At 45.0% G+C, this 22,436-nt stretch overlaps 1 protein-coding gene across 5 annotated transcripts in view; it reads left to right on the top strand.

Moving 5' to 3' along the window:
- fam13a (family with sequence similarity 13 member A) overlaps positions 1-22,436 on the top strand; it is a 281,599-nt gene that overhangs the window by 158,898 nt on the left and 100,265 nt on the right. For all 5 annotated transcript variants that reach the window (XM_060926493.1, XM_060926495.1, XM_060926497.1 and 2 more), the window contains one exon: positions 8,104-8,145. In XM_060926493.1, coding sequence (XP_060782476.1) covers positions 8,104-8,145 — 42 coding nt within the window. The remainder of the gene's footprint in view (positions 1-8,103; positions 8,146-22,436) is intronic.

Below are 22,436 nucleotides of genomic sequence, written 5' to 3'. Positions count from 1 at the left end.
CCTTCTCTTGAGATTCAGTTCATGGACAGATGTCCTGACATTTTCCTTTAGAACTCGCTGGTATAATTCAGAATTCATTGTTCCATCAATGATGGCAAGCCGTCCTGGCCCAGATGCAGCAAAACAGGCCCAAACCATGATACTACCACCACCATGTTTCACAGATGGGATAAGGTTCTTATTGCTGGAATGCAGTGTTTTCCTTTCTACAAACATAATGCTTCTCATTTAAACCAAAAAGTTCTATTTTGGTCTCATCCATCCACAAAACATTTTTTCAATAGCCTTCTGGCTTGTCCACGTGATCTTTAGCAAACTGCAGACGAGCAGCAACGTTCTTTTTGGAGAGCAGTGGCTTTCTCCTTGCAACCCTGCCATGCACACCATTGTTGTTCAGTGTTCTCCTGATGGTGGACTCATGAACATTAGCCAATGTGAGAGAGACCTTCAGTTACTTAGAAGTTACCCTGGGCTCCTTTGTGACCTTGCTGACTATTACATGCCTTGCTCTTGGAGTGATCTCTGTTGGTTGACCACTTCTGGGGAGGGTAACAATGGTCTTGAATTTCCTCCATTTGTACACAGTCTGTCTGACTGTGGATTGGTGGAGTCCAAACTCTTTAGAGATTGTTTTGTAACCTTTTCCAGCCTGATGAGCATCAACAATGCTTTTTCTGAGGTCCTCAGAAATCTCCTTTGTTCGTGCCATGATACACTTCCACAAACATGTGTTGTGAAGATCAGACTTTGCTAGATCCCTGTTCTTTAAATAAAACAGGGTGCCCACTCACACCTGATTGTCATCCCATTGATTGAAAACACCTGACTCTAATCTCATCTCATCTCATCTTCATCCGCTTATCCGGAGCCGGGTTGCGGAGGCAGCAGTCTGAGCATGGAAGCCCAAACTTCCCTCCCCCCAGACACCTCGGCCAACTCCCCGGGAAGAACACTGAGGCGTTCCCAGGCCAGCCGAGAGACATAGTCCTCTCCTAGAACTGCCACCTTATTGTGGTGGAGGGGTTTGTGTGCCTGAATGATCCTAGGAGCTATGTTGTTGGGGCATTACGCCCCTGTTAGGGTCTCCCAAGGCAAACAGGTCCTAGGTGACAGGCCAGACCAAGAGCAGTTCACCAAACCCCTTATGGAAATTAACAAAACAAGGACCGTGACATCGCCCAGTATGGTGCAGCCGGGGCCCCACCCTGGAGCCAGGCCCGGGGTTGGGGCTCGTATGCGAGCGCCTGGTGGCCGGGCCTTTGCCCATGGGGCCCGGCCGGGCTCAGCCTGAAGGGGTGACATGGGTCTGACCTCCTGTGGGTTCACCACCCACAGAGGTAGTAGTACGGGGCCGGTGCAGCGTGGATTGGCCGGCAGTCGAAGGCAGGGGCCTCGACTACCTGATCCCTGAACACAGCGGCTAGCTGTTGGGACATGACTCTAATTTCACCTTCAAATTAACTGCTAATCCTAGAGGTTCACATACTTTTGCCACTCACAGATATGTAATATTGGATAATTTTCCTCAATAAATAAATGAGCAAGTATAATACTTTTGTCTCATTTGTTTAACTGGGTTCTCTTTATCTACTTTTAGGACTTGTGTGAAAATCTGATGATGTTTTAGGCCATATTTATGCAGAAATATAGAAAATTCTAAAGGATTCACAAACTTTCAAGCACCACTGTATTATGAGGACACTGCCTCTCTACATGTGCATGGAGTGTTAATGTTAGGCATCTTTATCTTAAAGCACACACACAAACATTTGCCTACTTTTATTTATTTACGTATGACCTTGACTTTTTTATTCATGTGCTTCTGTTTTCACCACCAAGCCATTCAGGATGTGGTTTAAAATTTAATATTGGTGATGGTAGCATTTCTATTTTGTGCTGGTAACATGCAAGCTTGCTTGTAGATAGAATGAACTGATGATTTTGACTTTTTTATTTCCATATAGAATTATGTGAACACATATTTTATTCAAACAAATACATCTGATATAAATGATAGGGCCATTATATATATATATATATATATATATATATATATATATATATATATATATATATATATATATGTAAAGGGAGTCTTTTGAATTTAAATTATTTTATCATCTTAATCCGACATTGAAATTTTGCCATGCAAAAAAAAAAAAAAGAAAAAATAGACAAGGACACTTTTATTTTTATTTCGACTGACATTATCAGAAATATGTTGAAAAAAATCTGTGAACCTAAAAATAAAAAATGGGTGGCCTTACTGGTTCCATGGTATTTTTCGTCAGCACAGAAGCTTTTTTTGGGGTCATCCTTATATTATCACCCATCCAGCCCTTTCACTCTCTGCATTGTTTACATGAAATATGTCTGAAGATTCTCAGTTATCCAGGTCATAGTAAACTGTGGGTGGTAAAAGAGAGCAACTGGACTTGCTTGAAGATTCTTGAAGACGTTTCACCTCTCATCCGAAAGGCTTCTTCAGTTCTGTCTGACTAATAGGGAGTATCAGGTATTTATCCTCTCATGGATGAAAAGCATTCCTAAGGTGTCGTTGAGTCATCCTGTTGGTGTGGGTCACTGGGGGCTGGGTGTGAACGGCCTAGAGAGTCGTTGGGGTGATCAATGGGTTGTTGGACAGAGAGAACCAACAACCCATTGATCACCCCAACGACTCTCTAGGCCGTTCACACCCAGCCCCCAGTGACCCACACCAACAGGATGACTCAACAACACCTTAGGATTGCTTTTCATCCATGAGAGGATAAATACCTGATACTCCCTATTTGTCAGACAGAACTGAAGAAGCCTTTCGGATGAGAGGTGAAACGTCTTCAAGAATCTTCTAGCAAGTCCAGTTGCTCTCAATTACTACCCACATTTTACAACCCCGATTCCAAAAAAGTTGGGACAAAGTACAAATTGTAAATAAAAACGGAATACAATGATGTGGACGTTTCAAAATTCCATATTTTATTCAGAATAGAACATAGATGACATCTCAAATGTTTAAACTGAGAAAATGTATCATTTAAAGAGAAAAATTAGGTGATTTTAAACTTCATGACAACAACACATCTCAAAAAAGTTGGGACAAGGCCATGTTTACCACTGTGAGACATCCCCTTTCCTCTTTACAACAGTCTGTAAACGTCTGGGGACTGAGGAGACAAGTTGCTCAAGTTTAGGGATAGGAATGTTAACCCATTCTTGTCTAATGTAGGATTCTAGTTGCTCAACTGTCTTAGGTCTTTTTTGTCGTATCTTCCGTTTTATGATGCGCCAAATGTTTTCTATGGGTGAAAGATCTGGACTGCAGGCTGGCCAGTTCAGTACCCGGACCCTTCTTCTACGCAGCCATGATGCTGTAATTGATGCAGTATGTGGTTTGGCATTGTCATGTTGGAAAATGCAAGGTCTTCCCTGAAAGAGACGTCGTCTGGATGGGAGCATATGTTGCTCTAGAACCTGGATATACCTTTCAGCATTGATGGTGTCTTTCCAGATGTGTAAGCTGCCCATGCCACACGCACTAATGCAACCCCATACCATCAGAGATGCAGGCTTCTGAACTGAGCGCTGATAACAACTTGGGTCGTCCTTCTCCTCTTTAGTCCGAATGACACGGCGTCCCTGATTTCCATAAAGAACTTCAAATTTTGATTTGTCTGACCACAGAACAGTTTTCCACTTTGCCACAGTCCATTTTAAATGAGCCTTGGCCCAGAGAAGACGTCTGCGCTTCTGGATCATGTTTGGATACGGCTTCTTCTTTGAACTATAGAGTTTTAGCTGGCAACGGCGGATGGCATGGTGAATTGTGTTCACAGATAATGTTCTCTGGAAATATTCCTGAGCCCATTTTGTGATTTCCAATACAGAAGCATGCCTGTATGTGATGCAGTGCCGTCTAAGGGCCCGAAGATCACGGGCACCCAGTATGGTTTTCCGGCCTTGACCCTTACGCACAGAGATTCTTCCAGATTCTCTGAATCTTTTGATGATATTATGCACTGTAGATGATGATATGTTCAAACTCTTTGCTATTTTACACTGTCGAACTCCTTTCTGATATTGCTCCACTATTTGTCGGCGCAGAATTAGGGGGATTGGTGATCCTCTTCCCATCTTTACTTCTGAGAGCCACTGCCACTCCAAGATGCTCTTTTTATACCCAGTCATGTTAATGACCTATTGCCAATTGACCTAATGAGTTGCAATTTGGTCCTCCAGCTGTTCCTTTTTTGTACCTTGAACTTTTCCAGCCTCTTATTGCCCCTGTCCCAACTTTTTTGAGATGTGTTGCTGTCATGAAATTTCAAATGAGACAATATTTGGCATGAAATTTCAAAATGTCTCACTTTCGACATTTGATATGTTGTCTATGTTCTATTGTGAATACAATATCAGTTTTTGAGATTTGTAAATTATTGCATTCCGTTTTTATTTACAATTTGTACTTTGTCCCAACTATTTTGGAATCGGGGTTGTACTATGACCTGGATGACTGAGAATCTTCACAGACATATTTCATGTAAACAACGCAGAGAGTGAAAGTGAAAGGGCTGGATGGGTGATAATATAAGAATGACCCCAAAAAAAGCTTCTGTGCTAACGAAAAATACCTAAGTAGGCACACAACACTTTTGTGTGTATGTATATACTGTGTATATACATATGTGTGTGTGTGTGTGTGTGTGTGTGTGTGTGTGTGTGTGTGTGTTCTAATATAAAACTGGACTAGTATTCCAGTACTTACTTCTTCTTTGAAGGTGTGTGGTCATATGACCGTTGAGCTCTCATTAGCACATCGAGGGCTGATACCTTCATGATACTCGGTTCGAGAGGACTCTCTCCGGCACCTTCCTCTTCTAATTCTCCAGTCAGATACCTGCAGCCAAAATCTCGAACTAACGTTACTGCAGGCATGCTCAGCATGGCCCTGGTTAAATTGCTACCTTCTCCCTGTGAACCAAAGATCGTTTTGATCTTTTCATTGTTTACCTTCAACGCTTGAGAGACGAAATCGCCCACGTTTTGGTCAGTGAGACAATGAAAAGATTTTTGTTTACCACATGTTATGCTTACATAGAGTTGAGTCGATGGCTCGGAAGCCATGCTGTCAGCATCAGCCATGATCAGCACGAGGTTTATACTGTCGTAAAGCGGTCGTAAATCTCCCCGTAGAATTTACAGCATTCAAATATAACATTCAAGTGAATACACAATGTCATAAATAGTTTCGTTTTCTGACTTGGCTGAAGTGGATATATACAACACACGTTGTCGTTTGTATTTACGATTTTTCCTTTTTACTTGTGACAAATAGGATCTAGTACTGGGGATACAATGCTGTTACAAGAAAAATATGTGACCCCAAAATTTTGTCATTTCTTTTTGTACGTTTCGGCGGTTCAAATAAAAATACACACAGACTTTTTATTTTTTCAGCGGTAGTATTTAACTGTCGTCGGCGGATCCGTGATCCGAAAAATCTAAAATGAGTCGCCTAACTAGACATAAAAAGCAATCTGATAACATCACATTTCAGCTTGCATCCAATATTTGAACATCCAAACTGACGACAAATTGTAAGTGTGCAATCATTTCGAGCAGAATTAATCTTGAAAAAATCTGTGTGACCATGTAAACCTGTAGTAATATTTGAACATCCAATATTCAAACATAATAATATTTGAACGTCCGATATTTGAACATATTTGGACATAATATTTGAGCAGGTGGCACAGTGGTGTAGTGGTTAGCACTGTCGCATCACAGCAAGAAGGTCCTGGGTTCGAGCCCAGCAGCCAACAAGGAAGTTTGTGTGGAGTTTGCATGTTCTCCCCGTGTCTGCATGGGTGTCCTCCGGGTGCTCCGGTTTCCCCCACAGTCCAAAGACATGCAGGTTAGGCTAATCCAAAGTCAAAAATCAAAGTCCTTCCCACGCCATGTGGCGCATAGGGCGGTGCTGATCTCCGTTTCCGTAGCCCTCAGCCTCTCACCTATAGAGATCTTGCAGTCACGTGACCGGAAAGTACACAGCCGCCATCTTGTTGGTAAAAAACACCGCTGAATACTGCTGCACTCGTGTACAAAATGGATCAATTTCAACCGACGGACTACATGGCTCATTTTTCTAATGAACAGATAACTAGATATATGTCTAAAATAAACGACCTACAGATTAGTGACCCTTATGGCTTACCGGACATAGTTTTCACGACCGTGTCAGTGGATATGGAACTGCCAGAGGTGGAATACCCAGATGTGTATAATTACCTCATAAACTTTCCCTCGCTGTTCAGTGGTGAAGCACTGCGTGCTTATAAATCTCTGGACAGTTATCTTTACAGAAATTCAGGATTTGTCAGCCCCCCTCAGATGTGGCATCTTGTAAACAAGAAAATAACAATCCTCATTGGACGGGTAAGTCACTTAAGTATTGAGTACTAGTATTGATACTAGATATATCAGTAGTATCTAGTATAGCACTGACCAGCCGATTATAGAATAGAATAGAATAAGGTAATTCCAGCTGTAATTCCAAATCGTCCGTCTTGTTTACCATGGATCTGGCGTTGGAGAGGTAGAGGCTTGGCAGTGGAGGTTTGAGTGGCTGTTTTCTGAGCTTAGTCAACAGGCCGGCGCAGCCTCGCTTTTGCTTCCTCTCCCGACGCCGCCTCCTTCGCCTGCCAGACCCGATAACAATCCACGGAGACCCCGCTGGTCTCGCTATCTCGTCCGGAATGTTGTGCATGCGATGGAAATCGCTACAAACTGTCATTTTCTGCTGGAAACCAATGTCCAGTAAGTCTATACGGTTGTAGTGGATATTGAAGTCCGGTACAGACGAACAACACGCAAAAATACACACAAAAAACATAAAAAACGTGCACAGGTAGGGAGAGCTTGTAGCCGCAGCCGTTGTAGTAGAATTGTATATAGTAGGGTTTTCCAGAAGAAAAGGTAGAAGCAGAAGTAGAACCAGAATGAAGTAGAAGGCAGAAATATGGCGTTTGACCGACAAAATGGCGTCTGTTACAATCTGGATCGGCTGTGACGTCACATGCAAGATCTCTATTACATAGCTAGGGTTACAGTGGGGGGCTAGTCCTCTGGTAACTGCGAGAGTTTGACTCCCCATTCGCGTCTGTGTTGCAGCATGCCTTGACAGATGGCAGTAGGTACCATTTTTACGATGGTCTTTGGTATGACCCAACCGTGAGTAGAACTCCCGATCGAGAAGCGGACACACTAACCACTAGGCCAACTCGCGGTTAGGTTAATTGGTGACTCTAAATTGACCGTAGGTGTGAATGTGAGTATGAATGGTTGTTTGTCTCTGTGTGTCAGCCCTGCGATGATCTGGCGACTTGTCCAGGGTGTACCCCGCCTCTCGCCCATAGTCAGCTGGGATAGGCTCCAGCTTGCCTGCGACCCTGCACAGGATAAGCGTCTACAGATACTGGATGGAATATTTGGACGTCATAATATTTGAACATCAAAATTGATTATATAGCCCAGTATTTGTTTTTGTACCATTATCAGCAGCCTGGGCCTGGCCACCAAAAGTTCCCAACCGCGCAGTGGATTGTGGGATATGGTAAAGGGGCGAATAGGAAACTGTTTGAGGCAGATTGAAGAAAGTGGGTAATCTTGGGTAATGTCAAGAGAATGAGGAAATTTAACCATATAATGATGAAATAATAATGTTTTATTTACTTGTAGCTACTCCGACAGCTATAAAGCTTCCCGTTGTTTAGAAGAAAAAAAAAGTTGATTTGGTTCATAATGCATGCAATGTTTAAGAACACGCAGTGAGTGAGTTACTGAAGAATAAGCCAGTATTTTCTAGGATAAATGAGAAATCCACATGAGAATCACTGCATAGACATTCAATTTTTAGATCTTTGTTACTGCATAATTACTCAGGACAAGCCTCACAAAGGCACCGAGCTGTGGCACTCGGCTCTCATTGTTCTCTTTACAAAAGCTACTCGGAGATTTTTCAGGCAGTGTGCTGCCACACGCTCGGTCTATGTTGCACTGCTGCAGGGTCCTAAATCCTGTTTTTGTCTCTTTTCTCTTTCGTTTCAGCTCTCAGGAGGACGAAAGACCAATATCTCCCTTCTATGTGAGGTAGGCTGCTGCTGCACTTTCTCTCTCTCTTTATCCTATTTGAAAAACAAAACAAAACATGAAAGGACTAATCCAGGAGAAAGAGAGGATGGAGTTAATATGTGCTATAGTCGTCCCTGCTGTTTCATGTGTACATGGTTTCATCAGAGTGGATCAACAGGTTCCTGCAGCCTCATAGTAAATAAACAAAGCCGGCTTTACAGGAATATAGTGCGAATTAACGAAAAAGGATGTGAACTTAACAGCTGTCCCCAACTTACCGGTCTTGTTGAACTCAAAACATTATGGCTGTTAATAACATTATGGATGGTTGAGGACAAAGTGAGAAATACAGTAGAAGCCAGGAATTACATTCTTATCTGCTGCCTGTAAGTCCCCTCTGATTACACTTTCCCACCAATAAAAAGCCCAACTTGATCAGGGGGAAGGCACAAGGATGGCCACCCTTAAAGTGTATATCACGGGTAAATTCAGGAGCAAGACCAATGTAATTCTCCTATTTTATATTAAACTTTGGTCAAATATCTGTCACATTTTGCATTTTACCTTGCGCAATACCAGAAAAATTCAGTTGAAATCAAGGCATTTGAGGCGAAGTGGTCCGCCTCTGAAAAAACTTGGCATTTGGATTTCCCGGCAAACATTGATTTTCGTGACGTCATGTGTGGGACGCCTCCCTCTGAATCCTACGTCAGCACTGGTTTGTTTATGAGAAAACAATGTTCTCCAAAAGCTGCAATATGTTCAAAACTCTGCTGCCCAACTGCTCACTCGATCCCCCTCCAGAGAACACATCACCCCCATCCTCTGTCAACTTCATTGGCTTCCCATTAAACAACGTATACATTTCAAGATCCTCCTCATCACCTACAAAGCTCTTAATAACCTCGCTCCCCCATACCTGACTGATCTCCTCCAACGCTACTCTCCTACTCGCCGACTACGCTCTGCTGACGCAAATCTTCTTACACCCACCACCAGGACCAAATATCGTACAATGGGAGACAGAGCCTTCACCATTGCTGCCCCAACTCTCTGGAACTCTCTCCCACAAGCCATCCGAAACTCTGATACACTGTTGTCCTTCCAAAACCAACTCAAAACTCATCTCTTCAATGCTACTTACAATACCTGATACATCATCTTCCATTATTATCCACCCTTTTTCCCTCTGTTTTCCCTCTGTGTGTGTGCTGTGTGTATGTTGTGTGTGTAATTTTTGTAAAGCGTCTTTGAGTGTTAAGAAAAGCGCTATATAAAACAAATGTATTATTATTATTATTATTATTATTATTAGAAAACGACCTGGTGGTTTTCTGTAAATTTCTTCTACGTTATCACGTAATGATTAAAATGGTTAACAGATGTATCATAGGAGGGTGTAGCAACACCAATCTTGATGGGATTAGTACTCATCGTTTCCCAAAAGACCAGACAATGAGAGAGAAATGGGAGCGCTTGGTCTACACAGGCTGTGCACTGAAACCGTGCAAAGCTCTCGCAGCCTGCTGGCGCTTCTGCAGATAACGTCACGAATCTGGCAGTGTTGCCAGACACTGCTGACGTTTCCAGCCCAAAATATGTTCAAAACCCGCCAAAATGCACTTGAAACCGCCCAACTTGGGCAGGAAACCGCCCAATCTGGCAACACTGGAATCTGGCTCCAGACTCCGTTGGGATTTTTCCAGACGCGTTTTGTTATTTTATTTTTTCTGCTGTAGACAGATGGCCTTGTGCAAAATTACCCTTCTGGATGAGTGTGTAAAGGGACATACTTTCATATAAAAAAACAAACAAAATTGGTCCAGAATATGCACTTTAAAGTAGCCCTTGCCACCCCAACCATGACCTCAAATGATTCTCAGATGATGGGTTAATTGTTGATGTGATGAACCATATCTAGCTCATCAATGTGGCTCTGTAGGTGTTTTGCCCAAATCCCTGTAGTATTTGGAACTATAGGATATTTATAAATCCAGTACAGTGCCTTCATTATGTGTCTGTTCCTTCTAAAATAGATATCAGACATTTTAGAAATGCAACATGGTGTTATGCTATGTGTCATTTAATTGTGCCACCCATTAGTGAGATCCTGCAACCCCATATCTAAAAGTCTGGACGCATGTCAAGTCAAGTTTATTTGTATAGCGCTTTTAACAATAGACATCGTCGCAAAGCAGCTTTACAGAATTTTAATGACTTTAAACATGAGCTAATTTTATCCCTAATCTATCCCCAATGAGTAAGCCTGTGGCGACGGTGGCAAGGAAAAACTCCCTCAGACGACATGAGTGTCAGGTTGCAGGCACTTATGGATGTATGTGCAGAAAGAGATTGGGAAGCAGACTGCAAACAAAGCCAAATCGTGTGACGAGAGACGTAGTCGGTAACCAGGCGAGGGTCAATCGATCATGCAAACAACACAAAGTAGGTGAAGCGAAAGACGAGAGAGAAATACTAGCAGGGGTTAGAATAACGAGGTAGTGTGTGATGATTGTCAACTGAGTTCAATAGGCCGGTGACAGAGGGCGCTGTGTGTTCTGGGAGTCCATGTTTGTAGTTTGGTTCGTGACTGCGTTTTCAATGGGGATACTGACAATGAGGAAGAAACCTCGACTGGGAGCTGGTACTTAATCTCAAACTGAAGACATGTCAACATTGTACTAATGCTAACCAAAAAAAAAAAAGGGCTTTTTTTCCCCAATGAAACAGCTAAACACTCACTAAACAGCGAAAAATATCAAACACAAACATTACTGTGCTAAGTATTGCAGATGCATATAATTTATTTTAGAAAGAAATATCACAAAACATATTAATACTGTACGTTTATAATGTTTTATTGCACAAAAAAGTTCACTAATGGAAATTCTAATGAATTTTGACTTTTTATTTATTTATTTATTTATTTATTTATTTTAGAAAAATTAACATATTTAAAGGTTAATTAGGTGAGCAGGCATAATGTACAAGTAGAATGGGGTGACTATTATTACTGAAAAATAATTAGAATTAATAAAATTATTCAATAACATTTAGGGCTAGGCGGGACAGTGGTGTAGTGATTAGCACTGTCACCTCACAGCAAGAAGGTTCTGGGTTCGAGCCCAGTGGCCAACAAGGGCCTTTCTGTGTGGAGGCTCCAGCTTGCCTGCGACCCTGAATTTTAGGGCTAAAATTTTACAGGATTTGTTTTTTTTCCACTTTGACACTCATAATTATAGAAAAAATATATTTTGTATATTTTAAGAAATACTGTAACTAGGCAGTTAGGCTCTGAAGTTGTTATTATTATTATTATTATTATTATTGGGCGGCACGGTGGTGTAGTGGTTAGCGCTGTCGCCTCACAGCAAGAAGGTCCTGGGTTCGAGCCCCGGGGCCGGCGAGGGCCTTTCTGTGTGGAGTTTGCATGTTGTCCGCGTGGGTTTCCTCCGGGTGCTCCGGTTTCCCCCACAGTCCAAAGACATGCAGGTTAGGTTAACTGGTGACTCTAAATTGACCGTGAATGGTTGTCTGTGTCCATGTGTCAGCCCTGTGATGACCTGGCGACTTGTCCAGGGTGTACCCCGCCTTTTACCCGTAGTCAGCTGGGATAGGCTCCAGCTTGCCTGCGACCCTGTAGAAGGATAAAGTGGCTAGAGATAATGAGATGAGAGATTATTATTATTATTTCACTTTATGAAAAATGATGCTTTATACCACTTTTCCATAAGTTGACACAGTTCCCTGAGATCTTAATGAAATATTTGTGACACGCTGAGGTTAAAATTACCACAAGATAAGATAAAATTCCTTTATTGATCCCCATGAGGGGAAATTCAGGTGTTGCAGTAGCTCGAGTACAGAGTAAAATATAGATAAATGTAGGTGAAGTTTAAAAAAAAAGAATAAAGACAGATATAATAGAAAAAAAAAAAATATATATATATATATATATATATATATATATATATATATATATATGTTATTTACCAGCTGGGAGGTCCGTATCGTGAAATACCGTGACCGAGGTCTTGAAAGTACTGAGCGAGGCCCTCTGGGCCAAGGTCAGTGTTTAAGGCCGAGGTCACGGTATTTCATCATACGGACCGACCTTAAGCTGGTAAATAATATATTTATTTTTTTCTTTACCAAATTCTAACAGAAAACGAGAGCGCCCAAAAGGGAAAACCGAGCCGAGCCGCCATTTTGAATCCTCATTCACGGCTGTAATGCAAATTGCTTCCTCCTCGGTATACGAGTGCACTTCCATGGCAGGAAAAAACTACCTTTTTCCCGCCTATGCAGTCCCCTATTTATACAAATAGGAGTCATTCAGGATTCAGCCATGTTTTTGCTCGGTGTTAGCAACAGTTAGAAGTTTTTAGCTTTCTCCTGAAATGTTTTCTTTTATTTCGTCTTCCTCAGGGTAGTAAAACTCGCTTTCGCTGTGAAGACTGTCGTTATCGCTATCCATGCTGTAAAATTAATGCTATTCTCCTGAGAAAGGCAAAAATAATGTTGAAAAAAATTGCTACTATGTTTGTTGTTGTTGTGAATGAGCGAGTCGCCAGAGGTCCGTATTTGGGGTCCATAACTGGGGTCCGTATCGTAGGATACAGACCCGCTCGCCAGCCAATCAGAGTGTAGGATTTGATGGAAACCGGGCCGTGAAAAAAATAATTAACAATTATTCCACGAAATCGAGTCATACATGAGCTGATAGCCAACGAGGAACGTAGCACTGAGTCGGCTATAAGCTGCGTACGACTTGATTGAATGGAATAACTGTTTTATTCTATCCACATTCACTGGATTTTGAGAAACAGAGCATTTTTATTTTTATTTTTGGCAAATTCAATAAATAAAAACTTTATACAAAACATCCAACAAAATTATTTCCGCTTAGAATGTAAAAAAACGGTGAAATGACAGTAGCAATTAGTGAAAAATGTGATAAAAATAATTCTTGAAAAATAAAAAAAAAGATATGTTCTTACCATCAAATACTTTTTATTCCATATTTTGTTGCTTGGGTTTTTTTTAGTGTGTTTTTTTGGGTTTTCTTCTTCTTTAGGGTTTTTTGGTGGTTGGCAAACCAACTTAAAGGTGCATTACCGCCACCAACTGGGCTGGAGTGTGGAACAGGAGATACTGGGGAGGGAACTATATTTTTTTTAGCTATTTCTGTTTCTTTTAAATACTTGATGACAATTTTTGGGGTTTTGTTTTCGAGTAGAGTTTTTATTTTCTCCTCGGTTGGTTCAGCAACATGCTCCGCCATTTTGTTTTTCTCTACTCATGGTATATGAGCTGATATCCTAGTAGTAGAGTAGCCAATCAGAGTGCACGATTGCTGATATCCAGTGAATGTGGATAGAATGAAATATAATAAATAGAATAGAATAGAATAGAATAGAATAGAATAAAGGATAAGGCTGAAGCACCACAGCTTCCTTCTCACCCTGTCTGAACAGCCCTGTTCAAAACGGCTGATTTGATCGAGTGCCTGTTCCTTTAAATTATAATGACCACTGCTCACCCCACCCCCTCTTCTGCTGGCCAATCAGGTTGCATGCTGTGATTGGAGATACTCAAATGAGCGGGCGGGATCATTCTAACGAGCTCTGCTTGTGACATAGAAAGGGGAGGCGAATCTGAACGGCTCGTTTGAAGCACACGTTTTCTGAAATCAACAACACAAAATAAACTGACTGGGTATCGTATTTCAGAGTTTGTGGGTTGGTAGGCTCCAGATACCCAAATGTTTGTGCACAAGTTCTGAAAAAGTGAGTTTTTCATAATATGTCCCCTTTAAAACTTTTTGCGTCGAACATCTACAGTAGGTGTAGGGGTCTCAAAAGGCAGTGTTCGATGCAATCATCTGATTCAGACATTAATCACTACCTTCCTGCCTCCAGATACGACTTCATAAGACATCGTTTTTTAATGCTTCAGAGGCACCCAAAGACAAAGGCAGAGAATAAACCAGTCCCAGAGTGTGTTCATGAATAAAAGCTCCTGCACAGGCTTGACAGTTAATGGAGGAAAACAGCAGCAGCGAAAAAAGGAAGCCTGCTATTAGGACTCATCCCTGACATTTCACGCAACACTAAATACACACACAGCCGCTGCATCCTCCGAGCCAGAGACATGCTATAAACATTGGCCTATTTACACAGACCTCCGAATTGCCCTTTGAGTTTATTTTATACTGGTTAGATATAAAGACGGTTAGGTGTTTATTCTGGTTAGAGTAAAGGAAAATAAATGTCATCATACTCCGGACACGGTGCCCAGGGAACCAGTGACCCTTGAACAGCATAAACAAAATAAGGAAGGAAGGATTTTACAAGGTGGAACTCTGACTTTGAGACTGTATTTTACTATCTGAAATCAAATCCTTCAGGATCTGTACTTGGCCCAGACTAAGATATCGACGATGACGATGAGAGAAATAAAGGTTCTGTGCAAGTCTTAGGCACATGTAAGAAATTTTCTGAAACAGCAATGCCTTCAAAACAAGAAAGCATTTCTATATAGCAAACATTTAGGTTCTTTGGTGCTTTACTTAATGCCTTCCTTTCTTTAAAGACTTAAGACATATGGTAAATCACCTCCAATTCTATATACATGAATTTGCTGCGGTTCACTAATTTGATTTGACAAGCGACGTTTCAGGTTTGCTGATATTTAGTATAACAGCACTGGAACATTTTACTGCTTGTATCACTCTGCTTGTCTGTACTCCTGATAGAAAATTGCTTGAAATGTTAGTTACGCAAAATGAATTTCTTGTACGGTATATAGTTGTCTTTCGATTACATTCATTATGTCTTAAATTAAATATAGTTAGTTTTTTTTTCTTTTTTATCAGACATCTAGTTTTTAGGTTTGTTTACCTGACATGTTTCGACGTACGACTGTCGTCTTCGGGCGGCACGGTGGTGTAGTGGTTAGCGCTGTTGCCTCACAGCAAGAAGGTCCTGGGTTCGAGCCCCATGGCCGGCGAGGGCCTTTCTGTGCGGAGTTTGCATGTTGTCCGCGTGGTTTTCCTCCGGGTGCTCCGGTTTCCCCCACAGTCCAAAGACATGCAGGTTAGGTTAACTGGTGACTCTAAATTGACCGTAAGTGTGAATGGTTGTCTGTGTCTATGTGTCAGCCCTGTGATGACCTGGCGACTTGTCCAGGGTGTCCCCTGCCTTTCGCCCATAGTCAGCTGGGATAGGCTCCAGCTTGCCTGCACCCTGTAGAAAGATAAAGCAGCTAGAGATAATGAGATGAGACTGTCGTCTTCCTCAGAGTGTCACCGGATGTTATTGGTGACGCATCTTTTATCAGCTGATGTTTCCGAAGGCGTGGCCTTCCTGTCTGGTTTGACAGGTCGGTCACGCCTTCTACTGTCTGTTCGTCCCCTGCAAGATGGCACTCCAGGTATGGGAGAGCATGTATGCTCCCTCATCCCGGTTGATGGTCCTCGGGCTTCGCTTATGGACTGGGGGAATGCCAGAGTCATCCGCACAGAAGATAACAAACATCAGCGCTGGATCAGGGAGGCCATGGAGATCCGTAAGCGAAGCCCGAGGACCATCAACCGGGATGAGGGAGCATACATGCTCTCCCATACCTGGAGTGCCATCTTGCAGGGGACGAACAGACAGTAGAAGGCGTGACCGACCTGTCAAACCAGACAGGAAGGCCACGCCTTCGGAAACATCAGCTGATAAAAGATGCGTCACCAATAACATCCGGTGACACTCTGAGGAAGACGGCAGTCGTACGTCGAAACATGTCAGGTAAACAAACCTAAAAACTAGATGTCTGATAAAAAAGAGAAAAAAAAATTAACGGTATATAGTTGTAGAACTGGGTGGCACGGCGGTGTAGTGGTTAGCAAGAAGGTCCTGGGTTCGAGCCAGCGGCCAGCAAGGGCCTTTCTGTGCGGAGTTTGCATGTTCTCCCCGTGTCCGCGTGGGTTTCCTCCGGGTGCTCCGGTTTCCCCCACAGTCCAAAGACATGCAGGTTAGGTTAACTGGTGACTCTAAATTGACCGTAGGTGTGAATGTGAGTGTGAATGGTTGTGTGTTTCTATGTCTCAGCCCTGCGACTTGTCCAGGCTGTACCCTGCCTCTCACCCATAGTCAGCTGGGATTGGCTCTAGCTTGCCTGCGACCCTGCACAGGATAAGCGGCTACAGATAATGGATGGAATAATAGTTGGAGAAGTGTTATATAAAAGCAGTATCCTACTCACTATCGTGATGTTGTACTGAATATGGATATGGTGCATGGATATGATATTCAGTACAACTGTTAGGACTAGGACTGTTTTGGCCTCTAGAGGCCGCTGTTATTTCCTTTTCATGTCGTGTTTATTTTGGCCTCTAGAGGCCGCCACTGTTCCTGTGTTTTGTGTTTGTGTTAATTGCCTAATTATCTTCACCTGTGTCCTTAATTAGTTTGTCTATTTATACCCCTGAGTTCAGTCCTCTTGTCACGGAGTCTTTGTGCTGTTATGTTTATCTCCAGTTTCCTTTGTACTGTGTTTTTTGATCTTCTTAGCTTTTGAATTTTTGCACTTTGCTTTTCTTTTGGATTATACTCTTTGGTTTTTTTTTGTCTTTTGTTTTGCCCTGTATATAGTGTATATAGTTTAAATAAACCTTTTGATTCTTTTTCTACTTCCGCCTCACGCCTCTGCATTTGAGTCATCTCCCTGGTGGCCTAGTGGGGGTTTGCTGGATTATCACACCAACGAACCAGGTTCGAATCCCAGCAAAACCCTAACAGAAAGACTCTGTCATGACCGACTCAGCAGAGGCTGCTTCAACTGTCTACCCGGCCAACCTTCAGGGAATTATGGCAGCTCCGACACGCTTCGGAGCGACCATGGACGCTCATGGACGTACACTCACCAGCCAACGTGAGGCCCTCGCTCGCCACGAGGAACTGCTTCAGCAAATTGGGAAAACCCTGGCACAGCTGACATCTCTGCCTGCATCTCCTGCTCCTGATCCAGTTCCTGCTCCTGATCCAGTTCCTGCTCCTGATCCAGCTCCCACTCCTGCTCCAGTGCCTCCTGCAATGCTGCCTTCTTCACCTCGCGAACCCAGCCTTCCTGCACCACAGAGGTATGACGGCAAGCACAGTGAGTGCCGAGAGTTCCTTACCCAGTGTCAACTCACCTTTGAGCTTCAGCCTACCACCTACACTACGGATCGCCGCAAGATTGCCTTTGTGATAACCTTATTAGCTGGTAAGGCGCGAGCCTGGGCTACTGCTATCTGGCAAAGACAGGGACCTGAGTGATTTGATTTCCAGCTGTTTTCTGAAGAGATGCTTCGGGTCTTCGATCAGGCAGACATCAGTACCGACGCAGCCCGAAAGCTCATGTCCATCCGGCAAGGAGGAAGCGTCGCAGATTACGCCATCTCGTTCCGAACACTCGCAGCAGTAAGTGGATGGAACGAGACTGCCCTGGTGTCAGCCTTCCACCATGGTCTGTCTGACCCCATCAAGGACGGTCTGGCCTCTATTGGATGCCCAAGTGACCTCGAAACCCTCATCTCACATGCTATTCGTCTGGACAACAGGATGAGAGAACGCCACCAAGCCTTGAGCCCCCCCAGCCTCCCTACCTCTACCTGGAGACCGTCTACCTCCTTCAGTGACTGTCCAGAACCCATGCAAGTGGGTCGTACTCGCCTCTCCGCATCTGAGAGGGAGCGCAGAAGGAGGGACAAGTGCTGCATCTACTGTGGCAAGCCTGGTCACTTCCGAGCATCATGTCCCGAACTCTTGGGAAAAGGACCGCCCCGTCCAGCCAAGGGAGGGTTGTGACGGGGCCTACCCTCTCTCCCGGACTCCCTGGCCAAGGTATCTACATCCCGGTCTCCATCTCCTGGGGTGAGTCTGTCCACTCTTGTCAAGCTTTGATAGACTCAGGGGCGGCTGGGAACTTTATGGATATTCACTTCGCCCAAAGCATCAATATACCTACTGCACCTCTTGAAGTCCCACTGTCTGTGTCTGCCCTCGATGGCCAAGCGTTAGGTGATGGAATAGTCACCCAAGTTACTTCTCCAGTTTTCCTCCAGTCTCAAGGTCACAAGGAAGAAATATCCCTGCACCTGATTCCTTCACCTGAGTTCCCAGTTATTCTAGGCCTTCCTTGGCTTACTCGCCACAACCCTCGCATAGACTGGGTAACAAGCCAGGTTGTGGAATGGGGCTCTGCATGCCATGCCTCTTGTCTGCTCTCTAGCTCTCCTGTGTCTCCTGCCGAGCCCCCTGATCTCACCGAGTTATCTCAAGTTCCCACAGAGTACTGGGATCTCAAGGAGGTATTCAGCAAGAGCAGGGCCGCCGTTCTTCCTCCGCACCGGGCCTACGACTGTGCCATCGACTTGCTCCCTAGAACTACCCCTCCTCGTGGCAGACTGTTTTCCCTCTCTCAGCCAGAATGCAAGGCTATGGAGGAATACCTCAAAGACGCCCTGGTCTCTGGGTTCATTCGACCCTCCACCTCACCTGCTGGTGCCGGCTTCTTCTTTGTCGGCAAGAAGGATGGGGGGCTTCGACCATGTATTGACTACAGGGGCCTGAACAAGATTACTGTGCGCAACCGATATCCCCTTCCGCTGATGTCCACTGCTTTCGACCTGCTCCAAGGCGCCACCGTCTTCACCAAGTTGGACCTACGGAACGCATACCACCTCATCCGTATCCGACAGGGAGACGAGTGGAAGACTGCCTTTAACACCCCGTCTGGGCACTACGAATACCAGGTGATGCCCTTCGGACTCACCAACGCACCAGCTGTTTTTCAGGCCCTAATCAACGACGTCTTAAGGGACATGATTAACCTATACGTTTTTGTCTACCTCGACGACATCCTTATCTTTTCCAAGACCGTGCAGGAGCACCGCCACCATGTCCGCCAGGTTCTCCAGAGGCTGCTACAGAACAATCTGTTCGCCAAGGCCCAGAAATGCGAATTTCATGTTCCCGAGGTCTCCTTTCTGGGATTTATTGTACGGACAGGCCAACTCCAAATGGACCCTGCCAAGACCCTGGCCGTCCGGGATTGGCCTACTCCCAAGTCCGTTAAGGAGGTTCAGCGGTTCTTAGGATTCGCTAACTTCTACCGCAAGTTCATCAGGAACTTCAGTTCTGTGGCAGCACCCATGTCAGACCTCACCAAAGGGACAGGTGGATCTTATGGCTGGTCTCCTCAGGCAGAAAAGGCGTTCAAAGACCTCAAGGACCGCTTCTGCACGGCACCCATTCTGGTTCTCCCGGACACCTCCCAACCATTCATCGTGGAGGTGGACGCCTCGGACAGTGGTGTCGGCGCGGTGCTCTCTCAACGTTCGGAAGGAAAGCTGCACCCCTGCGCTTACTTCTCCCACCGCCTGAGTCCTGCTGAGTCCCGGTACGATGTGGGGGATCGAGAACTGCTAGCGGTCAAACTGGCCCTTGAGGAGTGGAGGCACTGGCTGGAGGGAGCACAACATCCATTCCTGGTTTGGACTGACCACAAGAACCTGGAGTACCTCCAGCAAGCCAAGAGACTGAACCCTCGACAGGCTAGGTGGGCCCTGTTTTTCAGTCGGTTTGACTTCACCCTCTCATACCGCCCCGGCTCCAAGAACACCAAACCTGACGCACTGTCCAGACTGTTCTCTGCCACTAACAGGGAGAATGAAGTCGGGCCTATTATCCCTGTGTCCCGGATTGTGGCCCCTGTCCGCTGGGGTATTGAGGAGGCTGTCCGACGAGCCCAACGCCAGGACCCCGGTCCTGGGACGGGGCCACCAGGCCTCTTGTACGTCCCACATCAAGCCCGGGCCAAGGTTCTCCAGTGGGGTCACTCTTCCCCTCTCACCGCCCACCCGGGAGCTCGGAGGACCCTGGACTTCCTGAAAAGACGCTTCTGGTGGCCTAACATGGAGAAGGAAGTAAGGTCATTTGTCCTGTCCTGTGAGGTTTGCACCAGAACCAAGAACCCACGACAGCGTCCCCAGGGTCTCCTGCATCCTCTGACCATTTCCCGGCGTCCCTGGTCCCACGTGGCAGTCGACTTTATCACGGGTCTCCCTGAGTCACAAGGTAACACGGTCATTTTGGTCTTAGTTGACAGATTCTCCAAGGCCTGCCGCTTCATACCACTGTGCAAACTCCCCTCTGCTCTTGAAACTGCGAAACTTTTGTTTAATCATGTCTTCCGAGTCTTTGGTCTTCCACAGGACATCGTCTCAGACCGAGGGCCCCAGTTCTCCTCCCGAGTGTGGCACGGGTTCTGCAAGGTCATCGGAGCCACTGCCAGCCTCTCCTCTGGGTTTCACCCACAGTCCAATGGTCAGACGGAGAGGCTCAACCAGGACCTGGAAACCACCCTGTGAGGCCTGGCTATGGATAACCCGACATCGTGGAGCACCTGGCTGCCATGGGCGGAGTACGCCCACAACACCCTGCAGTCATCGGCCACCAAGCTGTCGCCATTCCAGTGCCAATTCGGGTTCCAGCCACCTCTGTTCCCGGACCAGGAGGAGGACGCGGGGGTGCCCTCGGTCAACCAATATGTGAGACGGTGTCGCAAGACCTGGAGCAAGGTCAGGAAGACCCTCATACAGACCTCCAGAACCAACCAGACTCAGGCCAACCGCCATAGAAGACCTGCACACGCTTTCCGCCCTGGGCAGCGGGTTTGGCTGTCCACTAAGGACCTTCCACTGCAGGTGGAGAACCGCAAGCTTGCTCCTCGCTACATTGGCCCCTTCAAGGTGGTGCACAGGGTGAACCCTGTCTCCTACCGGCTCCAGTTGCCCCGGACTCTGAGGATCAACCCCACTTTCCATGTTTCCCTGTTACGGCCCGTACTGACGTCTACGTATGCCCCTGCCCCTAGGAACCCCCCACCCCCCCGCATCTTCCAGGGGCAGACTGTGTTCACTGTGAATCGCCTGCTTGACTCCCGCCGGGTCCGCGGCGGGTTGCAATATCTGGTGGACTGGGAGGGCTATGGTCCTGAGGAGCGCTGCTGGGTTCCTGCTCGGGATGTCCTTGATAAAGAACTATGTCGGGACTTCCATTCGGCCCATCCGGATCGCCCTGGGAACGTCAGGAGACGCTCCTAGAGGGGGGGGTCCTGTTAGGACTAGGACTGTTTTGGCCTCTAGAGGCCGCTGTTATTTCCTTTTCATGTCGTGTTTATTTTGGCCTCTAGAGGCCGCCACTGTTCCTGTGTTTTGTGTTTGTGTTAATTGCCTAATTATCTTCACCTGTGTCCTTAATTAGTTTGTCTATTTATACCCCTGAGTTCAGTCCTCTTGTCACGGAGTCTTTGTGCTGTTATGTTTATCTCCAGTTTCCTTTGTACTGTGTTTTTTGATCTTCTTAGCTTTTGAATTTTTGCACTTTGCTTTTCTTTTGGATTATACTCTTTGGTTTTTTTTTGTCTTTTGTTTTGCCCTGTATATAGTGTATATAGTTTAAATAAACCTTTTGATTCTTTTTCTACTTCCGCCTCACGCCTCTGCATTTGAGTCATCTCCCTGGTGGCCTAGTGGGGGTTTGCTGGATTATCACACCAACGAACCAGGTTCGAATCCCAGCAAAACCCTAACAACAACAGCACATAATGATCAGATAAGCGCCATTTATTGTTAGGTTATTGAGTTCCTAGCACAACTACAATGTACATTTCATGATCAAAGATAACCTGCGCAGCCATGAGCCTTACAACAAACAATGGCCACTTTAATAGGCACTTGTTCTTGGTTTTAAGGGTGTATTCAGACCAGGATAGTTCGATAGTTCACTTGCTTTGGTCCGAACCAAATGTTTTTTTTTATTTTTTTCATTTTGGTGCGGTTCGCTTTCACACTGTACATTTTAGTAAGCGGACCAAAATCTGTCAACAAAGCCGCGCGCCCTGAGGTCGTTCAGCTATTGGTCAGAGACGACACGCGCACAAAGCGTTAAGTTCAAAAGTAGTCATGGAGGCTTTCCGTGCTGTTATTCTTTTTAATGTCATCAAAGCTATATGTTTTTTCCAGTTTTTACTGTTTTCACAACTGTGCGATTACTATGCTGTTGTACAAGTAATTTATCAACGACGACGACAAAGGGCAAGGCGGCTACGGAGGATAGCGCTGATGAGCGCACATCATGTTGTGACAGTTCTGGCTCTTCACGCAATAGATGAATTTCTTTTTTGCGTCGCTAGTACCGCCACTTTTTGAAAGAATGTCCCTGATTTTAATGTAGGTCTGACGGAGTTTCTTCACTTTTAGCCGACATTGTTCT

The sequence above is a fragment of the Neoarius graeffei genome, chromosome 7, assembly GCF_027579695.1.
Source record: "Neoarius graeffei isolate fNeoGra1 chromosome 7, fNeoGra1.pri, whole genome shotgun sequence".
Lineage (NCBI taxonomy): Eukaryota > Metazoa > Chordata > Actinopteri > Siluriformes > Ariidae > Neoarius > Neoarius graeffei.
This window is presented reverse-complemented; position numbering and strand designations above follow the sequence as displayed.